At 38.8% G+C, this 18,610-nt stretch overlaps 2 protein-coding genes across 2 annotated transcripts in view; one reads left to right on the forward strand and one right to left on the reverse strand.

Annotated features, from left to right (window-relative positions):
* Positions 1 to 70: 70 nt before the first annotated feature.
* On the reverse strand, positions 71 to 4,196 carry LOC133849077 (vesicle-fusing ATPase 1). The gene is made up of 6 exons (XM_062284938.1): positions 3,857 to 4,196; positions 3,677 to 3,765; positions 3,390 to 3,608; positions 1,308 to 2,936; positions 1,090 to 1,248; positions 71 to 1,007 (listed from the first exon to the last, which is right to left on the reverse strand). Exons 1-6 carry the CDS (start codon positions 3,863 to 3,865, stop codon positions 878 to 880), a joined length of 2,235 nt encoding a protein of 744 aa, XP_062140922.1. The 5' UTR covers positions 3,866 to 4,196; the 3' UTR covers positions 71 to 877.
* A 310-nt stretch (positions 4,197 to 4,506) lies between these two features.
* Positions 4,507 to 18,610, forward strand: part of LOC133849073 (integrin alpha-PS1) — a 67,809-nt gene continuing 53,705 nt past the window's right edge. The window contains 1 exon segment of the mRNA XM_062284934.1: positions 4,507 to 5,455. Within this exon segment, the coding sequence (XP_062140918.1) occupies positions 5,205 to 5,455 (251 nt within the window). The 5' untranslated portion in view covers positions 4,507 to 5,204.

Below are 18,610 nucleotides of genomic sequence, written 5' to 3' on the forward strand. Positions count from 1 at the left end.
ATTCGATTTAAATATTTCTGTTTTATTTGTTTATGTTTAATTTTATTTTTCGCAAGCTAAACAACGTTTGTTTTTCTTTGATATCATCGATTAACGTCTCCTAAAATTGTTGGTGTTCTATTCTGAGGAAAAAATCTTAAGATTAACAAGAAAGAAATTGATTTTAAATTTAGTAGTAGTAGAGTATTATTAACAAGACACGACAAAAAGATATTGAAAACAAGACGTACGCGCTAAACAACAACAAATCGAATGCAGCTTCTTCAAAATGCATAATTATTTATAGGTGTATTTTGTGGTGTGTTTGTTTGTTTGTTTGTTAACATTATCGATTGCATGTACGAGTTATTTATCAATTAATATCCTTTTTTTGTGTTTTGTACTAATCAGGCCAGTGTTTCTCTCAAGCAGCGAGAATCACGACCTGCAGAATACATATATTATATGTATGTTAATATATTTCTTTTATTTATTTATACCACCAGCCGCAATGCCAAATCAGGTCACAAGGTCTCACATTTCTGTCGATTTCATTTCATTCAGAGATCAGATCGCAAATTTGTTCATTTCTTATTGGGTGTTTGTGAGGTTAGGAACATATTGGAATGGAACACGGTAGCTAAACTAAACGGAATTGAGTTGATGATGATGCACAAGCAGTAGGCGCATTTCTATAGTCGTTTTTTATGCGGATTATTTGATACGATTGATAAACCGGAATATATATATATATGTATATATGTATATATCGATATATACGAGTTAAACATTGCTCATATTCGGGTTTTGTTCACTTAGTCGCTAATAATTGAGATCGCAATACAATTTTGCTCTATTTACGGAATATATGGAATACACTCTGCCTCTGCTTCTTATTCTAGCGTGCCACCATATCCAGTCCGCCCTCCTCCTCCATTTTGGACAGAAATTTGATGGCGCGCTGCGATGGTTCCGTCTGTCGTGCCATATCGATCAGCCCCAACAGTTTCTTGATGCCAATGAAAACGCTGTAAGGGGATAAATACAAGAATGTGAATATGAATATGTATTAAGGAAGAATTTGAAGGCAAACGTGTTGTCTTAGCTTACCGCTTGCCTGCCATCTTCTTGCCAATGGCTTGGATTTCACCCTTGCTAAAGATGTCCGACTGCTCGAGTACGGCGAGCACATGCTCCGGACTGGAAAGGTTCGGCACATGCAGCACCGAGGTGAATGCCGTTAGCATCTCCATTTCCTCCAGCACCTCACTGCAAGTGAGATGTAACTTGTATATCAATGATTCTCCCAAGGAAGGAGTTCAACTTACCGTCTGCTTGAGGTGCAAAGTATGAGCAACTTGCGTCCCTTGGGCGGTTGCTTCTTCAGCAGCACCAACAACGCCTGCAGCGTCAAATTGGAGTAGCGTGGACCAATCGGACCATAGTCGAGCAGACGTTCCACATTGTCGACGACAATGCAACTGAGCGTACTGCGATACGCATCATCGAAGATCTTGCGAATGTGCAAACACTTGGCGGACTCGGTATAACCGACCATGTCTTCGGGCGAACATACCTTGACGAATGGGAAGTCGGACATTTTGGCCAGCTTGGCGGCCAATGCTGTTTTGCCCGAATTCGGTGCACCGGCAATGAGAACGGAGACCAAACCACTTGATTCGGCGGCCTTGGCCTGTTGCACATAGAGCATGCCATCCTCGAGGAGATTGCTAACCGGTTGACCCCAGTTGATGACGCTGCGCGCCAACATATTGTCGAGTATCTCCTGGGCGGTGCCGAACGCTGGCTTAATGTCGTTCTCCAGCGAATGGAGGAAATCATCGCGATTCACTTTCAATTTCTCCATGGCCTCGGGATCCACGGTGACCTTGGCATCGGCCTTGATCAAACGATTCATGGCACTCGATTGGGCGGCACGGACCAAACCCTCGAGCTCAGCACCGCTGAAATTCTTGGTGAGCGACGCAATCTCTTTGTTGTCCACATCGTCGTTGATCTTATTGAAATCCCGCATACGTTTGGTGTGTATATTCAGGATCTGAACGCGACCCGCCTCATTCGGCAAACTGATTTCCATTTGGACCTCAAGACGTCCGGGACGCAACAGCGCCTCATCGATCATGTCGCGTCGATTGGTCATGCCAATCACCAGAATGTTGTTCAACTGATCCACGCCATCGATTTTGGTTAGCAACTGATTCACCACGGTATCGTGGACACCGCTGTTGCCCGCCACAGAGCCACGCTGCTTGCAAATGGCATCGATCTCATCAAAGATTATGATATGCAATCCACTATTCGGTCCAAGACGCTTCTCTTCCTCTTCGGCCTCGGCGAACAGACGTCGCACATTCGCCTCGGATTCACCCACATATTTGTCGAGAATCTGCGGACCATTCACGATCTTCGGTTCGCGGGCATTCAACATGGTGCCAATCTGTCGGGCCATCAGAGTTTTACCGGTACCGGGAGGTCCATAGAGCAGGATGCCCTTCACATGCTTGCAGCCCAGCTGCTCAACCAGCTCGGGTGGAAAGACGCGCGAGGCGAACGCCCGACGGAAGATGGCATTGAACTCATTGTCCAGGCCACCGATGCCCATCTTGCCAAAGTCCCAGTCGGGATTGATGATGGACTGACGCACCACCTTGCCCTTCGATTTGCCCTGCAGATTCAGCGAACTGTTCTCGGCCTTCTCGAATTGCACCACCGTGTTGCCAAGGATGCGACCGAAGCGCACATTGCGCATGGCGGGTTCTTTGCCCTCGCCAAGGCTCTTGGGATCGATGGCTTCCAGCGACTTGACAGCCAGACCTAGCAGCTTCTTGTCCTTGAAGTTGAAGACGAGCGATTGGCCAACGGTCAGTGCCATGCCAGCGAATTGCATAATGAACTCCTTGGCCATCTGATCCGAATCGTAGGGCTCCTGGGAGACGCTAAAGTATTAAGGCAGCATTTCAGTTGAGGTAAGTTGAGTCTTAAAAGTATTCTAAAGTAATTACCCATTTAAATTCAGGGAGTAGTCAATATAATAGTCAGTAATATCGTTTAAAATATATGTCACATACTTAAGCGGGAATTCTTTGCTTAATTAGCTGTTCTATGCTTCCCAATTGGCAATCCTATCAAGGATCATAACTTTGTATAATCTTGGAAGCCTTTAGCAAACATTTACGATACATGTCACAGACTCTGAGCAGAATCCTTTGCCCAATATCTCTATGTCGTTCTCTGAAGTATGAACTTCAACTAACATTAGCATTAGACTGCATAATATATATTTAATAGGTCGTCCTTCGACCTAACCCCACTTTAAAACTTATCTAACCCCACTTTACACACAGACACACACACACACATACCCATGCAAGCGGACAATTGAAACTTACGTCTTCTTTTGCAAAAAGTCCGTCTCGAAGGAGACAGATGTTATGACATCGGAGTTGGCATCAAAGCGATAGGGTCGCACCTCCAGCTCCTGATTGATTGAGAGCATCGCCCATTTGCGCTGCACCAAGGAGAAGCCCACATAGCCGCTGGGCACCTCGACGGTCTTCTCTAGCGCAAAGATAAAGTGTTGTCCCGGTGCAGGCGAAATATCTGCATACCTAAGAGTATGGAATAATTCAAATGTTATTTGTTGGCAATGTCATGAAAATATCGAGTTGTCTCTCACTTGACATCGTCGGGAAAATCGCCAACATTAACAATTGCACGATTCGTAAGCGAAAGTTCGTCCGTTGGACATTTGGTGGCCTTCAAGCGCTGCAAGAGGTTAAACAGAAACACACAAATATATACACACACACACATCATGAGCGATAATTCTCCATAAAATATGCAACAAAATACTCACATAAGACATGACGACTTCTGCTTCTTCTTCTTCTCAATGTAAAAGAATTTCCTGATTGTGTTGACAGCCTCCTCACACGAACACACACACAGACACACAGATTTATCGATTTGTGTTTTTATTTGTTCTTTTTGTTTGCTATTTGCCCAGTAGAACGCGTTTTTAGTGCAATGCCATCAATAACTATTGTCTTCAATGTGTCTAGTAATTGACTTTTGATTATGCTGCATTTCTACCACCTTTTTTAGTTCGCTAAATAATACAACTGCTGATGCTGGATGTTGTTTAAGCTCTACACAATTTCACAAGTGAATGGGAAAATTCATTGATTTCTTTTCTCTCATTTCGTTTTCAGAATCCTGCGCAGTTTTACAACGGCACGCTCTAGCGTTGCCAACTCACGCAAAACAGATGCCATCAGTTGGCAACGCCATGCAGCTTTGGACTAACGATAACAGTGGCAGCATATTAATCGGGGTGAGTGCAGTGTGACCAAAGCTGTGTAATAAGGTGCGCGCTTTGAATTGTGAAAGTGGTATATTCGGTATAGTGTTTGGCTTTAAATAGGTGCTTTTGAAAATCGCGTTTGCGGTCACCCTGAGTACGTAAGTGCCGCGAATGTTATTATCACGTAATTGCCGATTGCTTTGGACGTGTTCGCGCGTGTCTGCCGAACGACAAAACGACGAAACGAACGGTCTCCGAAACGACGAAAAGCGACAAGCGGGATAGCCAAAATTAAATTCTTAACCGTGTTTCTTTTTTTTGGTTTGTTGTCAAGTGATAAGCGATATTTTTTATTATCAATGTGACTTTGTGTGTTATGCAAAAAATGAAAAAAATAGTAATAGCGCAAACGAAATGAACCTTGCGTAATTTATAATTTGAGTTTTGTTGTTTTCAAACAAAAAGTTTTGCGCGCTTTTTTCTTTTCGTTGGTGCCGGTGAAAAAGGTCAAGTGAAGCAGCAAATTAAAGCAGAAACAAAATAACAGCAAATAACAAGTGCTGCAATTACAACATCAACAACAACAACAACGACTTGGAAAGCAGCCAGCAGAAGAGTCAGAAGAAGAAGAAGAGGAACGCACCTGAATACACCGAAGACAACGTCGACTACCTGTTGAGCGTAGCGCCGCAGTCGCAGTCGCAGTCGCTGCCGCAGTTGTTGTCGACGGTTGTGACGTCGACGCAGCCGCTAATCCCCTGCTGCGTCGCTGAAAGTTAAGCGGCCTTACAACAACCTGCAGTGATTGGAAATTGTTGCAACGCTGCATGTTGTTTGTTGTTGTTCGTTGTGCCGGTTGCACGTGAAGCGTCAAATTCAAAATAACACACACACACACAAAATGTTAATAGTCAGTGCAAAAAGAACAGACAGCAAAATGTCCAACAGCAGCAGCAGCATCGATGAATATCGCTGGTCTCGACTCATCTCGATGCTGAGCGCCATGTTCAGCCTTCTTCTGGTGCCCATCGAGTGCTTTAACCTGGAGCAACGACAACCGATCGTCAAATACGGCCATGAGAATTCATTTTTCGGCTATTCACTGGCCACGCACACTATCGGCGAGAGCAATTGGGCCAATAACACAAAATGGTAAGCGAGACTTTTTCTTGAAACTCTTTTCAACCACAACCGGTTAGCTGTAATACCCTGTATTAATTTACTATGCCTAGTCAAGAACAAGTTCGAACTTGCAAGACACTTTGTTGTAGGGTTAAACGATGGTAACTATTAGTCTCAACTTGACTTGACATGAACTTGACTTTGACCCCATTTTAGTATTCAGAATACCCTATAATATACTATATCATAGGAAATATCCTGGAATAACTAAATAGGTGCATACATTTGATGGAAATTCTTAGAAAGTTAGAAAAAATTAGCAACTCACTTCTTTGATATACAATAAGAATACAATAGTGAATTTGTATAGAAAATTCTTGACAAGCATTTTGAATTATAAAATTTGTTGCAAAATATCTTTACTAAAGACAAAAAAAAATGCTAGTGAAACTATAAAGTGAAAATAGTTTGTAGACTTTAGTTTTTGAAGTGACTTTTATCGAATTACAAGAAGCTAAAAATGTTTTAAATTTGATTTGCCTTGCTTTAAACTCTTTTTACCTAAAATTAAACTTATTTAAATTTGAGTTGATTGCAATTTTTTTTACTTAAAATTAAAATTAAACTTTACCTTAAAGTTAAAGCGAAAATTAAAGTTAAACTGAAAGCTAAAGTTAAAGTTAAACTTAAACTGAAAGTTAAATTTCAACTTACTGAATCATTGAATCTATGAATTTATTTAGTTTTCGACTCCGATCTTCAAAAAGGTTTTTTAGCCCATTCGCTTATCTTATTCAAGTAGCCCTTTGGATATCAAAACATTTTTGTAGGGTATTCAGGTGTCGTAGAGCATTTCGATGTCTGTATCTTAATTGACTGACATTGATTATTATTAATACGTTTTGGTTTTGTTATTTTTATTTTTGCTTTTGCAAAATACAACAAAATCGTTTTATAGCCAAAAACAACAAGCATCTCTACAACTATTTTAACAACAACAACAACATCGACAACGTTTTTTTTCTTTGTCATGTTGCAATTGTTGTTTTTGTTAATGTGCGAAACTTGTTTGGAATTTAGTTGCTGTCATTGTTGTTGTAGTAGTTATTGTTATTGTTGTTGCTAGACACTTCGATTACCATATAATAAAAATGAATATTGATTATTTATAAAGATGATGTTATAAACACACACACACACACACATACACACAGATCTAGAGAGAGAAACTTTTTGATCTAGTAGCATGTGGATTCCATTAGCATTTGAAGAGCAACTTGAGAGATTTCTCTGCAGATGTATTCGATTCAATTAGTTATACGATCTTAACTAAATATGCATATTGACGATGCTACAACTAATTGAAAACATCTGCGAATGAATATGGCATAATTTGATTATCAAAAGATTATTTCAATCTAAAAAGTTTAATATTTATTGCCGACCAGAATTCGTTTTGTAACAGCAACAAATCATTAAGCATTTAATATGGGCGATAAAAATTAGTAAACTTCAGTTTTCAAATAGCTTAATGCTTAATGTGATGATAAAATGTTGCTGAAAAAAAAAAATGTAATTCCCCGAACAATTTATCGTTTGATGGATTCCTTGAAGAGGCATCACTCATTTATTTAGCAAATTTGTGTTTATTACCATATGAATGTTTTTTTTTTGGTTGGTTACTCATTTGAATTTGATACGCGAACGTCACGAAGTTCTTTGGAAATCTTTGTAAACGTATCGCAAATAATATTTGACCAACATTCCACAATGTTAATCTGTGTGTATTTAGAGAGGAGCGATAAGATCTTTTTTTTTTTTTGGTCGAACATTTATTTGTATTTACTCTTTTGGGATATCCACACAATAATATTTTCTTGTGAGGCGACTTATTTATATATTTATTTATTTTTTTCGCATTCTCAAATATTTATTTATACATTGAAAAAGTTATCTTGTTTCCTTTCCAACATTTGTTCTCGACTTTTTCGCATGTTGAATTTTGCTTTAGATAATGCTCATATAAACGAGGGTCACAGGAAGGAATGATTCAACGCGACTTGATTCGACTTGACACGGATTGAATGCATTGGCATTGTGTAAAAAAATAGTACCTCGAAGTATTATCAGTTCTTAAAACTTGGCAATGGCTATATCCATTAAAGCATAATGTATAATAAAGTATACTTTATTATATTATAGAAAATCATGCAACTATATTTGGCAGACAATTCAACGACTAATCAATTACTCATTTGCATTCGTTGTCCTCATTTAAAAACCTATAACAATTTCGCATTCGATTAGATTCGATACTAATGATTATGATTATGATCGTTAGAGAGAGAGAGAAAGAGAAGACAGACAGACTGAGAGGGAAGAAGAGGAGAAGACGAAGAAGAGGAGCCACTGTCTCGGGGGCTAGGCCAACAATAATTCTGCAGACGTCTGCACTAAAAATGGTTACGACAGCAATAACAGCAATAATATCGCCAACTTACCAACTAACTGTGACAACAGGCCCCGCCCCTCCATCCCCCATCCCCCCTACAATTGTCCCTCCCTCGCTCAGTGCTCAATGTTCAGTGTTCATGCCATCCCATAGTCGGCAGCAGACATGTCGGAGCCAACCGCAATGCCAATAAAATGACAAACATCAAGCACGAATCCATCAATGGCATGCAACGAATTACAGATACGCTTCCTCACTCAATGCCAAGTGATGTGAAGAAAAGAGGGAAACACATCTCGAAAGAATTTCACGACAACATTTTTGATCAAATTCTACAAAATTTGTGCATTGAAATGTTTTGCTTGTCTTTTTTTTTTGACACAATTTCAATGTTTTTAACTCTGTGTATAGCTTAGCATACTTGTCTATTTATTTCCGACATCTTCTTAACATCTTCATTAAACCATAAAATTATACTTGAAACATTTGCATAAAAGTCCGCTTTAAGTACAAAATCTTACTGGTTTTTTTTATGGCTTTTATTGTCTGTTGCATACTTTGATGTCTTCATTAGCTTTGCTCATAAAGTAATCACATTTTTTCGCTGTATACAAATATTTATTACTTATTGTATTAATCCTTTTATGAGTTTTCTTTTGGTATTTTCTTACCTTCACCTACTTAAGTTTCATAAACGCACTGATGTGTCCATTCTTAACTCTGTTTATAGGGTAGTGAAATAGAAAATCAATGCAAAAGTATGAGTAGCATCTTGGTAGGAAATAGCGGGGGGAAGCAAAGTGGGAGAGAGAGAGAGAAAGAGAGAGGGAGAGGGAGAGAGGTCGCTTTGGGGACAAGACAAGCTGAGTTAAACCATTTGCCATTCGCTGGTCGAGACGTCTTATAGCTTATGGAGCCATAAAAAAATGTATTACAAGAGCAATGTGTCCACGTATTTCTTGCAAGTTGTTGCCATTGTTGATGTTCCTCTTCTTTTTATTCTTTTTCTTCTTGTTCTTGTTGTTGTTGTTGTTGTTGTCGCCATTCAGTCTGTCTGTGGAAGTTTGCTTCGTGGAAGTAACTTGTCCACTTTTGGAAGGCAGTGGGTCAAAGCAATTAGGTTGATGCAATTGCTGCACTTGGAGACATTTCTCCCCAATAAAGTGACTTAATACAATTGCAAAGCTTAAGAGTAAGCGAATTAAGGATTTGCTGCTAAACTTATTGAAAGTTCATTTTGTTAATTTTTCAATTTTGAGAGTATAAAGTGAGAGCGAATTCTGATTTAGATTAAATTGATAATATTTTAGTATTCTTTATATAGATTTTCTCTATGCAATTTCTTACTCCTATGATTCAAGTTAATATTGTTAATTTTTCAATATAGCAATTACCTTTCAAATTTAGTATTTTTATATAGATGTTCTTTATGCAATTTCTTTCTATAATTAAAGTTCATTTTGTTAATCTTTCAATTTTGCCATTTCCATTCAAAGTTAGTATTTCATTTATATTTTAGTATTTTCTATATAGATATTCTTTATGCAATAAAGTTAGTATTTTTTTGTACTATTTTGTATATCGATATTTTTAATGATATATCTTACTCCTCTAATTAAAACTTATTTCGTTAATCTTTCAATTTTGAAGTTTCCTTTCAATATTAGTATTTAATTTTAGTATTTTTTGTACATCTTTTCTGTATGCACTTTCTTATTCCCATGATTAAAGTTAACTTTGGAATTTCCTTTCTTAGTATTTTTTTATATTATAGATTTTATTTATGCAATTCCTTCCGATAAAGTTCCTTGTGTTAATCATTCAATTTTGCAATTTCATTCCAAAGCTAGTATTTTCTTTTTCTTTTAGTATTTATCCTTTCAAAGTTAGAAGTTTTTTGGAGTATTTTTTATATACAATTTCTTTAAGAAATTTCTTAGTGCTATGATTTGATTTTTAGTATTTTTTATATAGCTCTTCTTTATATGCAATATATTTCTTCTTTAATTCCGGTTGCTGTCAAAGTTCAGTCAAGTCTTCTCATACTTAGTAGTTTGCAACTTTATTTCACATGACACACTTTTAAGCGCTGTCAACTTGGGTATCTGGGAATCCTAGTGACCAATATAATATTGTCATGTCTGTACATGTATATTTGTGTCCTTCTGACCGTGGTTCGACATGTGTTTCCACTGTCTGCCAGCCATGTGGCCGTGCATTGTTGATTAGCTTCCCTCTGGATCTCAGTTTCAGATTGCATTTGTCATGCAGCACACAGCACAGCAAAGCAAAGCAAAGCACAGCAGCAACAATAAGTGAAGCTTAACAGCCATAAAGCCGCAATGTGACAGCTTTTGGCCATGATCAAGGCTAAGCTCGTAAAAAAAAACAACACATACTGCAACAACAACAAACATAAATAAACAGAACCCAAAAAAAAAAAAAAACAATAACGAGGCAGCGACCAAAATGAGACTCACAAATTGCTGGCGGCTTTTAAGCCACCGCCGCCGGCAATCAAAAAGCCATTCACACGTTCAGCACACAACAACAGCAACAACAACAACAACAACAACAGTGAAGTTTCCTCGAACTACGCGTGTGAGTGGCAAGTCCCAAAAGTCCCGGTCACACTGTGTGTGTGTGTGTGTGTGTGTGTGTGTGTGTGTGTCCCATTCTTAGTTCCAATTTCAATTCCAATTCCAGTTTCCAGTTTCACAGTTCTCAAAGTGCAGTTTGCTTTTGATTTGGCTGACAAACGGATGTCATGTTTCGTCATGTTTTCTCGTCTCCAACTGTCCGTCAATTCGTCATTCACTCAATCAGTCACTCAGTCAGTCACTTGAACGTGCGTTTCACGCGTTCGTTCTGTGCGGTCTTCGTTCGTTCGTGCTGCAATCGTGTGCGATCAAAGCTTCCGATAGTCACGCGTGAGCTTTTCAACTGCACTCTCGTGTCACGGTTGCAATTGATTACGAGTTTCTATTTATTTACGTTGTGTAGTAAAGCTCTATATGCTATTTCATTGACTGCAGCAATGCGGAACTGTCTCTCGTGTCTGTTTTTGCAGATAAGCGACAAGGCGAAACCTTCACAGTTCTCTCTTATTATACAAATACAAATATGCATTTACGTATTAAAAAGTATTTAGTACATTTTATTTGCTTATTTACTTGGGGAAATGCAAGCGATTGTTTTTTGCGAACGATTGTCGCAAATCGCAATGCAAATAGCGTTTAGGCGCTGATGCCCTGTTAAAAAATTTTGCAAAGAGGTAGATCAAAGTCAGGGTTTTTCATATATTTCACACAGTTCTGAAAATTGTATTTCATTGTAGTAATTAACAAAATAAAATATGGAATGCAATTTTTAGAACTATCAAAAAGTTTGAAAGATATTGAATATCTTACTTCGATCTTTCTCTTTGTAGAATAGAACTATCAAAAAGTCTGAAAGATATTTAGAACCTTATATTGAGAAATAGAATACGAAGATTGTTAGTTACTGAGTTGAAATGCAATTTTGAGAACTATCAAAAAGTTTGAAAGATATTAAAACCTGACTTCGATCTTCCTCTTTGCATAACTATCAAAGAGTCTGAAAGATATTGAGAACCTGATCTTGAGAAATAGAATACGTAGATTGTTAGTTACTAAGTTGAAATGCAATTTTTAGTAATATCAAAAAGCATGAAAGATATTAAAAACCTTACTTCGATTTTACTACCCCAAGAATATGTAGATTACAACAGCTTAATTGATATTATCAATTACTACTTTTACTTTATTTACAACGTTCGAGAAGTTGAGAAAAAAAGCAAAAGTAGGATAACTTTTGGGTCGTTCAGCATCAAATAGAGCATTTCATGTTTATTTTGCAATTATTCAATATTGTTGAATAACAAACACACACCATCATCAGATTCCACGTGCAGCTGTTAACGCTCCGTATGAATTCAAATGGGCCATAAGTTTTAATTATTTGTAGCTGCTCCCTACAGGTGTAAACAAATCGAAATCAAGGTGAAAATGCAAAAAAAAAAAAAATGATTCATGATTCTCACATTCGTATTACAATGTTTTGAATTACGCTCGAATAGTTTGATAAAGTCGGAGATTGTAATGCAATTAGTTAAAGTCGGAAAGATCTTTGATAAAAGAGTTGAAGTTTTCGTTTTTAGGAACACTTCTTTTCTATTAGATCTTTGAGTGTATCAAAGTTGAGAACTGCGTGAGTTAAAGATCTGTTTGTTGTACGAAAGTCGTGCAGAAAAGTTTTCTTGTTTCTTATCGTTTTGCCCCGTTGTGCGCTTTTGTAATTAGCATAATATGATATGATATAGGGGCAGTTTTAAATGACTTTCGCTTTGCTCTCTCTCGCATCAAACTTATCTATTTGCGTGCTTTGCGTGAGCTGCTTATGATTGTTGTTGCTGTTGTTGTTGTTGTTCTTTCTGACTGGGATGGAATGGCTGGCACATGTTCTTTTGGGTTATATACGATAGTTCTTAAGTTCTTTCGGCTGTACGCTCGGAAAGTGCGCCAAAATGTTTCGTTGAAATGAGGTCAACAGACGCCAAACAGTCGGGAGTCAGAGGAGCGGGGAACCCAACCGAGCAGGGGGACAACGACAACGATGTGTGGGGTGAGCCAAGGGGGCTGAGGGGCATCGAGGGGAGGGCAAAGGCTAGGCCGTTCCGTTAATGGTTATTGTTGTTGTATTCAACTGGGGCGAGCGGTTTGTACATGGATGATGGAACATGTACTCGTATTCTTATTATTCATTTGCCTATTTCCATTCGTATTCCAATTCGCTATTCGTTTCTTACTCGTCTGCGTATTCGTATTCGTATTCATAGGTCTTGCTCTCGTCGCAGCACACATGCAAAATAGTTTTATTTTTTTTCTCTCTTTCCATTTTCATATTATACGTTTTTTTTTGTGTTTTTGGCGGGCCTATTTCATAGTGCGAGAGACCCGAAAGACATAAACAAATGAAGCCAGCAGCGACCAGGCGAAATAGAGAGATATATGAGACACAAATGTTGGGTAGGGAAACGACCACAACCAACAGCAACAGCAATAGCAACAACAACTAGATAACTAGAAACAAGGAAATGCCTATGCAGACACTTGGCAGATAGTGCGAGGAGCAGACGCATTGTGCGAGTACAGTGAATGCTGCCTAAAGCTGTCTACAGCGAGTACGAAGCAGCAAACTGTGAGGTAAAGCTAAGAAGGTCGCCAAGATTCTTTAGGGTTCTTAATAAGACTAAAGTTAGAGTGTTATAGGTGAGACTATAATGCCAAAGAGCCATAATACTACGAGGCCTGTAAGATGGTATTGTCTCGAGGCTGTGAAGGCGTAGAGTAAGTTTGTAAGGTGGTAAAGTTATGCAGTCATTATTCTACATTATCTATAGAGTATGAATGCTGGTGTAGAATGCTAAAGTGTTGTTTGGAATAGAGTTTGAAATAAAGCAATAACGTTGTAGTCATAATGCTACAGTCATAGAGATATAATCCGACATTGGAATGCTGAAACTTTGCATTAAAGCTAGAAATAGAAAGTTATAATGCTACATACTATATATCTTATATAGTAGCGGTAGTGCTAGGAGGTTGTAAAGATGTAGGATTCGAAGTAAGATTGTGAGTGTGTAAGGATACTACTATTGCAATGAACTGAAGTGCATAGACGTAGAGCAAGGTCATAAAATTGTGGTGCCAAAATATAAGTTGTGCATGTCGGTAGTCCAAGGAGGCTGTAAAAGGGTAGAGATCGTTGTAAGGTTATAAAGTTATTATTTTATATTATTCTACATTGCTGAAACGTTGCATAGAAGTGGAGTTTGAAATTGGGTCATAATGGCACAAGGTCTGTAAAGCGGTAGAGCTGGGAGGTTGTAGAGATGTAGGGTTCGTAGAAAGATTTTACTACTGTAGTGCACACAGAAGTACAACACGAATGCATAGACGTAGAGCAAAGTCAAAAGATTGTGGAACAACAATGCTAGCAAAGTTCTGTAGTTCGGTAAAGCTGGAAGGCTGTAGAGAGTAAACTAATATGCTAAGTAGCATTCAATTGCGTAGTCTCTGTTCGGTGCTCTCTGTGCTATGGTTGCTTTCAAGCAAGCTGCACTGTAGGCAAATGCCTTGGCACATAAACATGCGTGAAAATTCAATTGATTTTCGGAGCGAGTGCTGAGGAAAATGGGGGCGGAATGGGAGGCGGCAAGGCGGAAGGGAGAGGGCGGAGTGGTGGCGGCAACTGGAAAAGGAGGCGTGCGTATTTATAGCGCTAGGAAAATTGTCCATCTTTTTTGTTTTTGACTTGACGCGAGTTGAGTTGCTCTGCACTATGAACTAGTGTGTGAGTGAGCCTGTCTGTGTATGTGTGTGTGTGTCTCTGTGTGTGTGGTGTGGGAAAACGTTTTGTGGATTCAGTTAGAACAACAACAACAACACTAACAACAGCAAGAGCAAGAGCAATAGCAACAATTTGAGCGTGTGCAAAGCGATTACAAACTTGCCCAGCAGCTGTCGAGTGTTGAATGCATCTGAGAGATACAAAAGGAGAACTCTTGGAGTTAAAAGCGCAACGTGCAACATAATTTTTGTATGCGCGTTGCACGATGCAGACGCAGAAGGAAGCGGGAAGCGGGGAGGGGCAAGGGGCTAGGTCAGTTGTGTGCACTAATGAGACTGCGGCCTGAAGTGCTTTCCTTGCACAAGTCAAATGCAATCATCGCCAGCTAGACAGAGAGCGAAAGAGAGAGAGAGAGAGTTAGTGATCCACACACGCAAAAACATCACGAGGCAAGCGGCATGTGGCATGTGGCAGGCGGCAGACGGCAGGCGGAGCAAGAGGCGCAACGACGTGTGGGTGTTATGATTTATTGCCAATCGCTAGACACACACACACAAATACACAGAGCTCGCTCTGTTGGAGTTGCAACTTGAGCTGGGCTTCAAGCCGAAGCTAAAGTTGAAGTTGAAGCCACAGATTGTGGCATATGTGAGTGTGTGAGTGTGAGTGGAGATGCCACATCGATGCCACACATATGCGAAAGATCATTCATCAGCGTTTTGTTGAACGCGTGTGGGCAACACACAACTCACAACTCACAACTCACACAACTCTCGAGATCCGAGTTCCCAGATTCGAGGGCCAAACTCAACTACGACTCGCAAGTCGCAAAACTCCAAATCAAAGCCCGTCACGGCCCACGCAATCAATTCACAGGCCGAAAAAGAAAAAGGGAAAAAACGTCGACAAAATTCAAATGAAATTGTCGTCAGGAAGCGAGCGATTGTCGAGCCTGCGATCGTTTCTCTTTTCTCTTCATCTTTTTTTTTGTTTCGGTCTATCGATAAATCAATAAGCAAAAATGCAACCGCGGCTGCCGTTTCCTCTAATCTTGAGCCTGACAAATTGCCCTGAGGGCCAAGCCAAAGGAACGTCAAGAAAATTACGAAAAGCAAAGTTTATTAAAAAAGCAACGAACTGCAAATACACTGACAGGATGGGAGAACTAAATGGGATTTTCACTAAAGGGAGTTTTTATGTAGAGAATCGGATATTAAGACTTTCTATGACAGGAATTTTGATATTTATTTAATTTTATTCATTATTGAACCTTATTTTTAATTACTTTAAAAAACTTAATAAGACTTTTATAAAGAGAAATGGATATTTCAAACAAAAAAACTTTCTATGGCAGGGACTTTGATGTTAGACACTTATATAATTTTGTTCATAATTGAAATTTGTTTTGATTTCCTTCAAAAAATCAGTCTTCAAGCTAGAACTGATTTTATTTTTCACATTAAGCAAACTAATATTGACATTGGAAAAATCATTAGTAGAAGCGATAAGGTGTGCGTAGAATAGATAGGACTATCTATAGATGCGATGACAGTCGATGATATATTGCTTTAAAATTTGATTAAAAGTTTGCCAAAAAACTTCAAGGTGATTCCTAAGTGAAACTTAATGTATGAAAAGAAGATCTAGGTAAGGGAAGTTTAGCATTGTTTTATGCGTATTTTCATTAACTGTGCCTCGCTTCGGTTAGGGTATAATTAAGTGAGCCTGCGTCTGAGATTGGGACACACCCAAACCAAATGCGAGAAAGAAAAGACAGTTGCAACCACAAGTCTGGAGTCTCGACTCTCTGGGAGTCTAGAGTCTGGCGTATGAAGTCTCGGGTCTGGGGTCTTTCATCTCACGCAGATAGTTGTGTATTTTGCGGGTTTTAAAGCCTCCTCGCATTGCGCAGATTTATGGAGCAAAATCGCTTCGGTACTTGGGTGCGGGGAGCGAGGATGGGATTGAGTTTAAAGCTTGAGGTTTGAGGTAGATCTCTTCGAACGCCTCGAGGCGTTCGAATTGTGCGAATGAAACTCGTTAACCAAAACCAAAACCAAAACCGAAACTAAAACCAAAACCAAAAACAGTTGTTGATGTTGCTGCTGCTGCCACAGATCGAAGCACATTTGCCAATAATCCAATACCTGACTTCAGTTCTCAATTCCTCGTTTCTCAGTTCTGGGTTGTGTCTCCTGCTTTTGCTGCTCGAAAGCTGAAACTTTGGATTTCTTGTTGATGCTGTGTGTTGTTTTTTTTTAGCTGTGGTTGTGTCTTCAGCCCCCAGTTTACCAACACCAACCAACCAACCAGCCAGCTAGCAACTTTCAGCATTCAGCTTTAGCTTCAACTTCTGCCATGGCCAAAGCCTCTCCATACGATCTGTCTTTCTGTCTGACTGCTTGAATCCGGTCGAATCGCTTCTTTGAATCGTGCTGCCGTCTTCTTCTTCTTCTTCTTCATCTTGTTGTTGTTGTTGTTGCTTGTCGCTTGTCGTTGTCGCTTGTAGTAGTTGTTGCTTGTTTTCTAATGAAAATTGACGCCGTGTTGGTAATTTAAGTTGTTTTTCGGTTTTTTCGGTTTTGGGGTTTTCTTCTCCTCCTCCTCGTTGTTGTTGTTGTTGTCGTTGTAGTTGTTACATCCTCCTCAATCGAACTATTTTGCGTGAGATCGTTTGAATCTATCGCACTGGCATCTCTCTCTCTCTCTTTGGATGGCATTGCTATTAGCTATTAGCAATGTTAATGCCAATGCTATTGCTCCCATTTGCGGTTGTCTGTGTAGTGACAATGTTTTTTTTTTATAGTTATTTCCTTAGGCATTTCTCAGCTGCAGTTGTTGTTGCTGCACTGCGTTAAAGCCATAGGAGGTTGTTACTTTCAAACTTTCTGCTGCTTTCTGTGCAGCAATCTCAACTATTTAGCAGCTCGATTTCAATTGCAAACTGATTTGAACTTGATTTTTATTGCATTTACATATTTAAGACTTTGATCTTGTTTTTGCTTCGCTTTTTTGTTGCTTGTTTTCTTTTTGAAGAATAGCTAGAATCGCGATTTTTGGTACACACAATAACAACTACAGTATTTATGATTCCTGAAATTTTAGTTGCGATCAGATAAATTGTAGAAGTTTTTTGGTATATTTTAAATGTTGTACTCTGTTTATATGCCAATTATATCTTTTGGTATATTTTTAATATCTGGCACTATTTGCTATATTTTGAGTGTAATATTATATTAATATACCGAATATATCCCCATTTGTATATTTATAGTTTTTTTTCATTTTATATCAATATACTTAATGTGACGTTCGGTATATTTTTTTTAGTATTTTGAACTCTATGGTATTTCTCAAATGTAGTAATACGTCAATATACCAAATATAGCATTCAGTATATTTTTTGGTATTTGATATATTTTGAATGTATCGATATACCAAATATAACCATTGGTATATTTTAGTACTTTTATGGTATATTTGTAGAATATGGTTTTATTCATAATGGGTAGTGGGTATCTCTTAGTCGAGCACACTCGACTGTAACTTCCTTACTTGTTTATTTTAACTCGGTTCTTTGTAGTTTTTTTTTTTTGTAAATGAAGAGTTTTTTGCTCTTATCTCAATTGATTGAGATTCTTTGTTGCCAAGAAGCATTCTTTTGCTTATTGTCAGCCGTTTTCTTATCTCAACTATTGATTCTTCGTCTTTGGCAGATAATTCGAGAATTTCCAAACTCTTTGCTGACAATTGAACTCGATTTGTAATTGCAGAATTCGTGTTGTTATCACACTAAAGTTCTGCTTGTTTTGTTTTCTTTTGTTTTTTGTTGTTAAGAAATGAGTTTGGTTTGGCTTTTGGTTCTTGCAACAAACTATAAATTGCCAGCGATCTACAGAGAGAGAGAGAGAGAGAGGGGGAGAAAGAGAAAGAGAGATTTGGCGTTGGCGCTTCTCAAGGTGTTTTCCAACTCGTGAATTGCTGAGCAATTTTCCTCAATAGTTGCTGCAACACGAAGATTGAAAGAAAGAGTGGGTGAGAGAGAGTGAGAGGGAGGAAGGAGGTTGAATAGTTTTTTTTGTGTGTGTGTGTGGTAGTGGGAGGCGAAACTTCACATGCAACTGCGAGATTTTTCGTGGCTCGTTTATTTATTATGATTATTTATTTTGTTTTACTTGAGTTGGCTGCTTAGTTGCCACAGATGTTGTTGCAACAGCATCGAGTTTGCAGCCAGCTGCTGCTGCTGAGTGTGTGTGTGTGTGTCCACATGGCCACATTGAGGCGGCGTTCACAACGTTTGGTCTTTTGCCCCGCAGATTGATTAGTTTCGTTGCAAGTTTTGCTGCCGACACTTCTTTGTTGTT

The sequence above is a fragment of the Drosophila sulfurigaster genome, chromosome X, assembly GCF_023558435.1.
Source record: "Drosophila sulfurigaster albostrigata strain 15112-1811.04 chromosome X, ASM2355843v2, whole genome shotgun sequence".
NCBI lineage: Eukaryota > Metazoa > Arthropoda > Insecta > Diptera > Drosophilidae > Drosophila > Drosophila sulfurigaster.

Coding starts and splice junctions, on each gene's coding strand:
- LOC133849077 (XM_062284938.1), bottom strand. Junction 3,609..3,676: donor GATTTTCCCGACGATGTCAA/GTGAGAGACAAC, acceptor CCATACTCTTAG/GTATGCAGATATTTCGCCTG. Junction 1,008..1,089: donor AAGAAGATGGCAGGCAAGCG/GTAAGCTAAGAC, acceptor ATCCCCTTACAG/CGTTTTCATTGGCATCAAGA.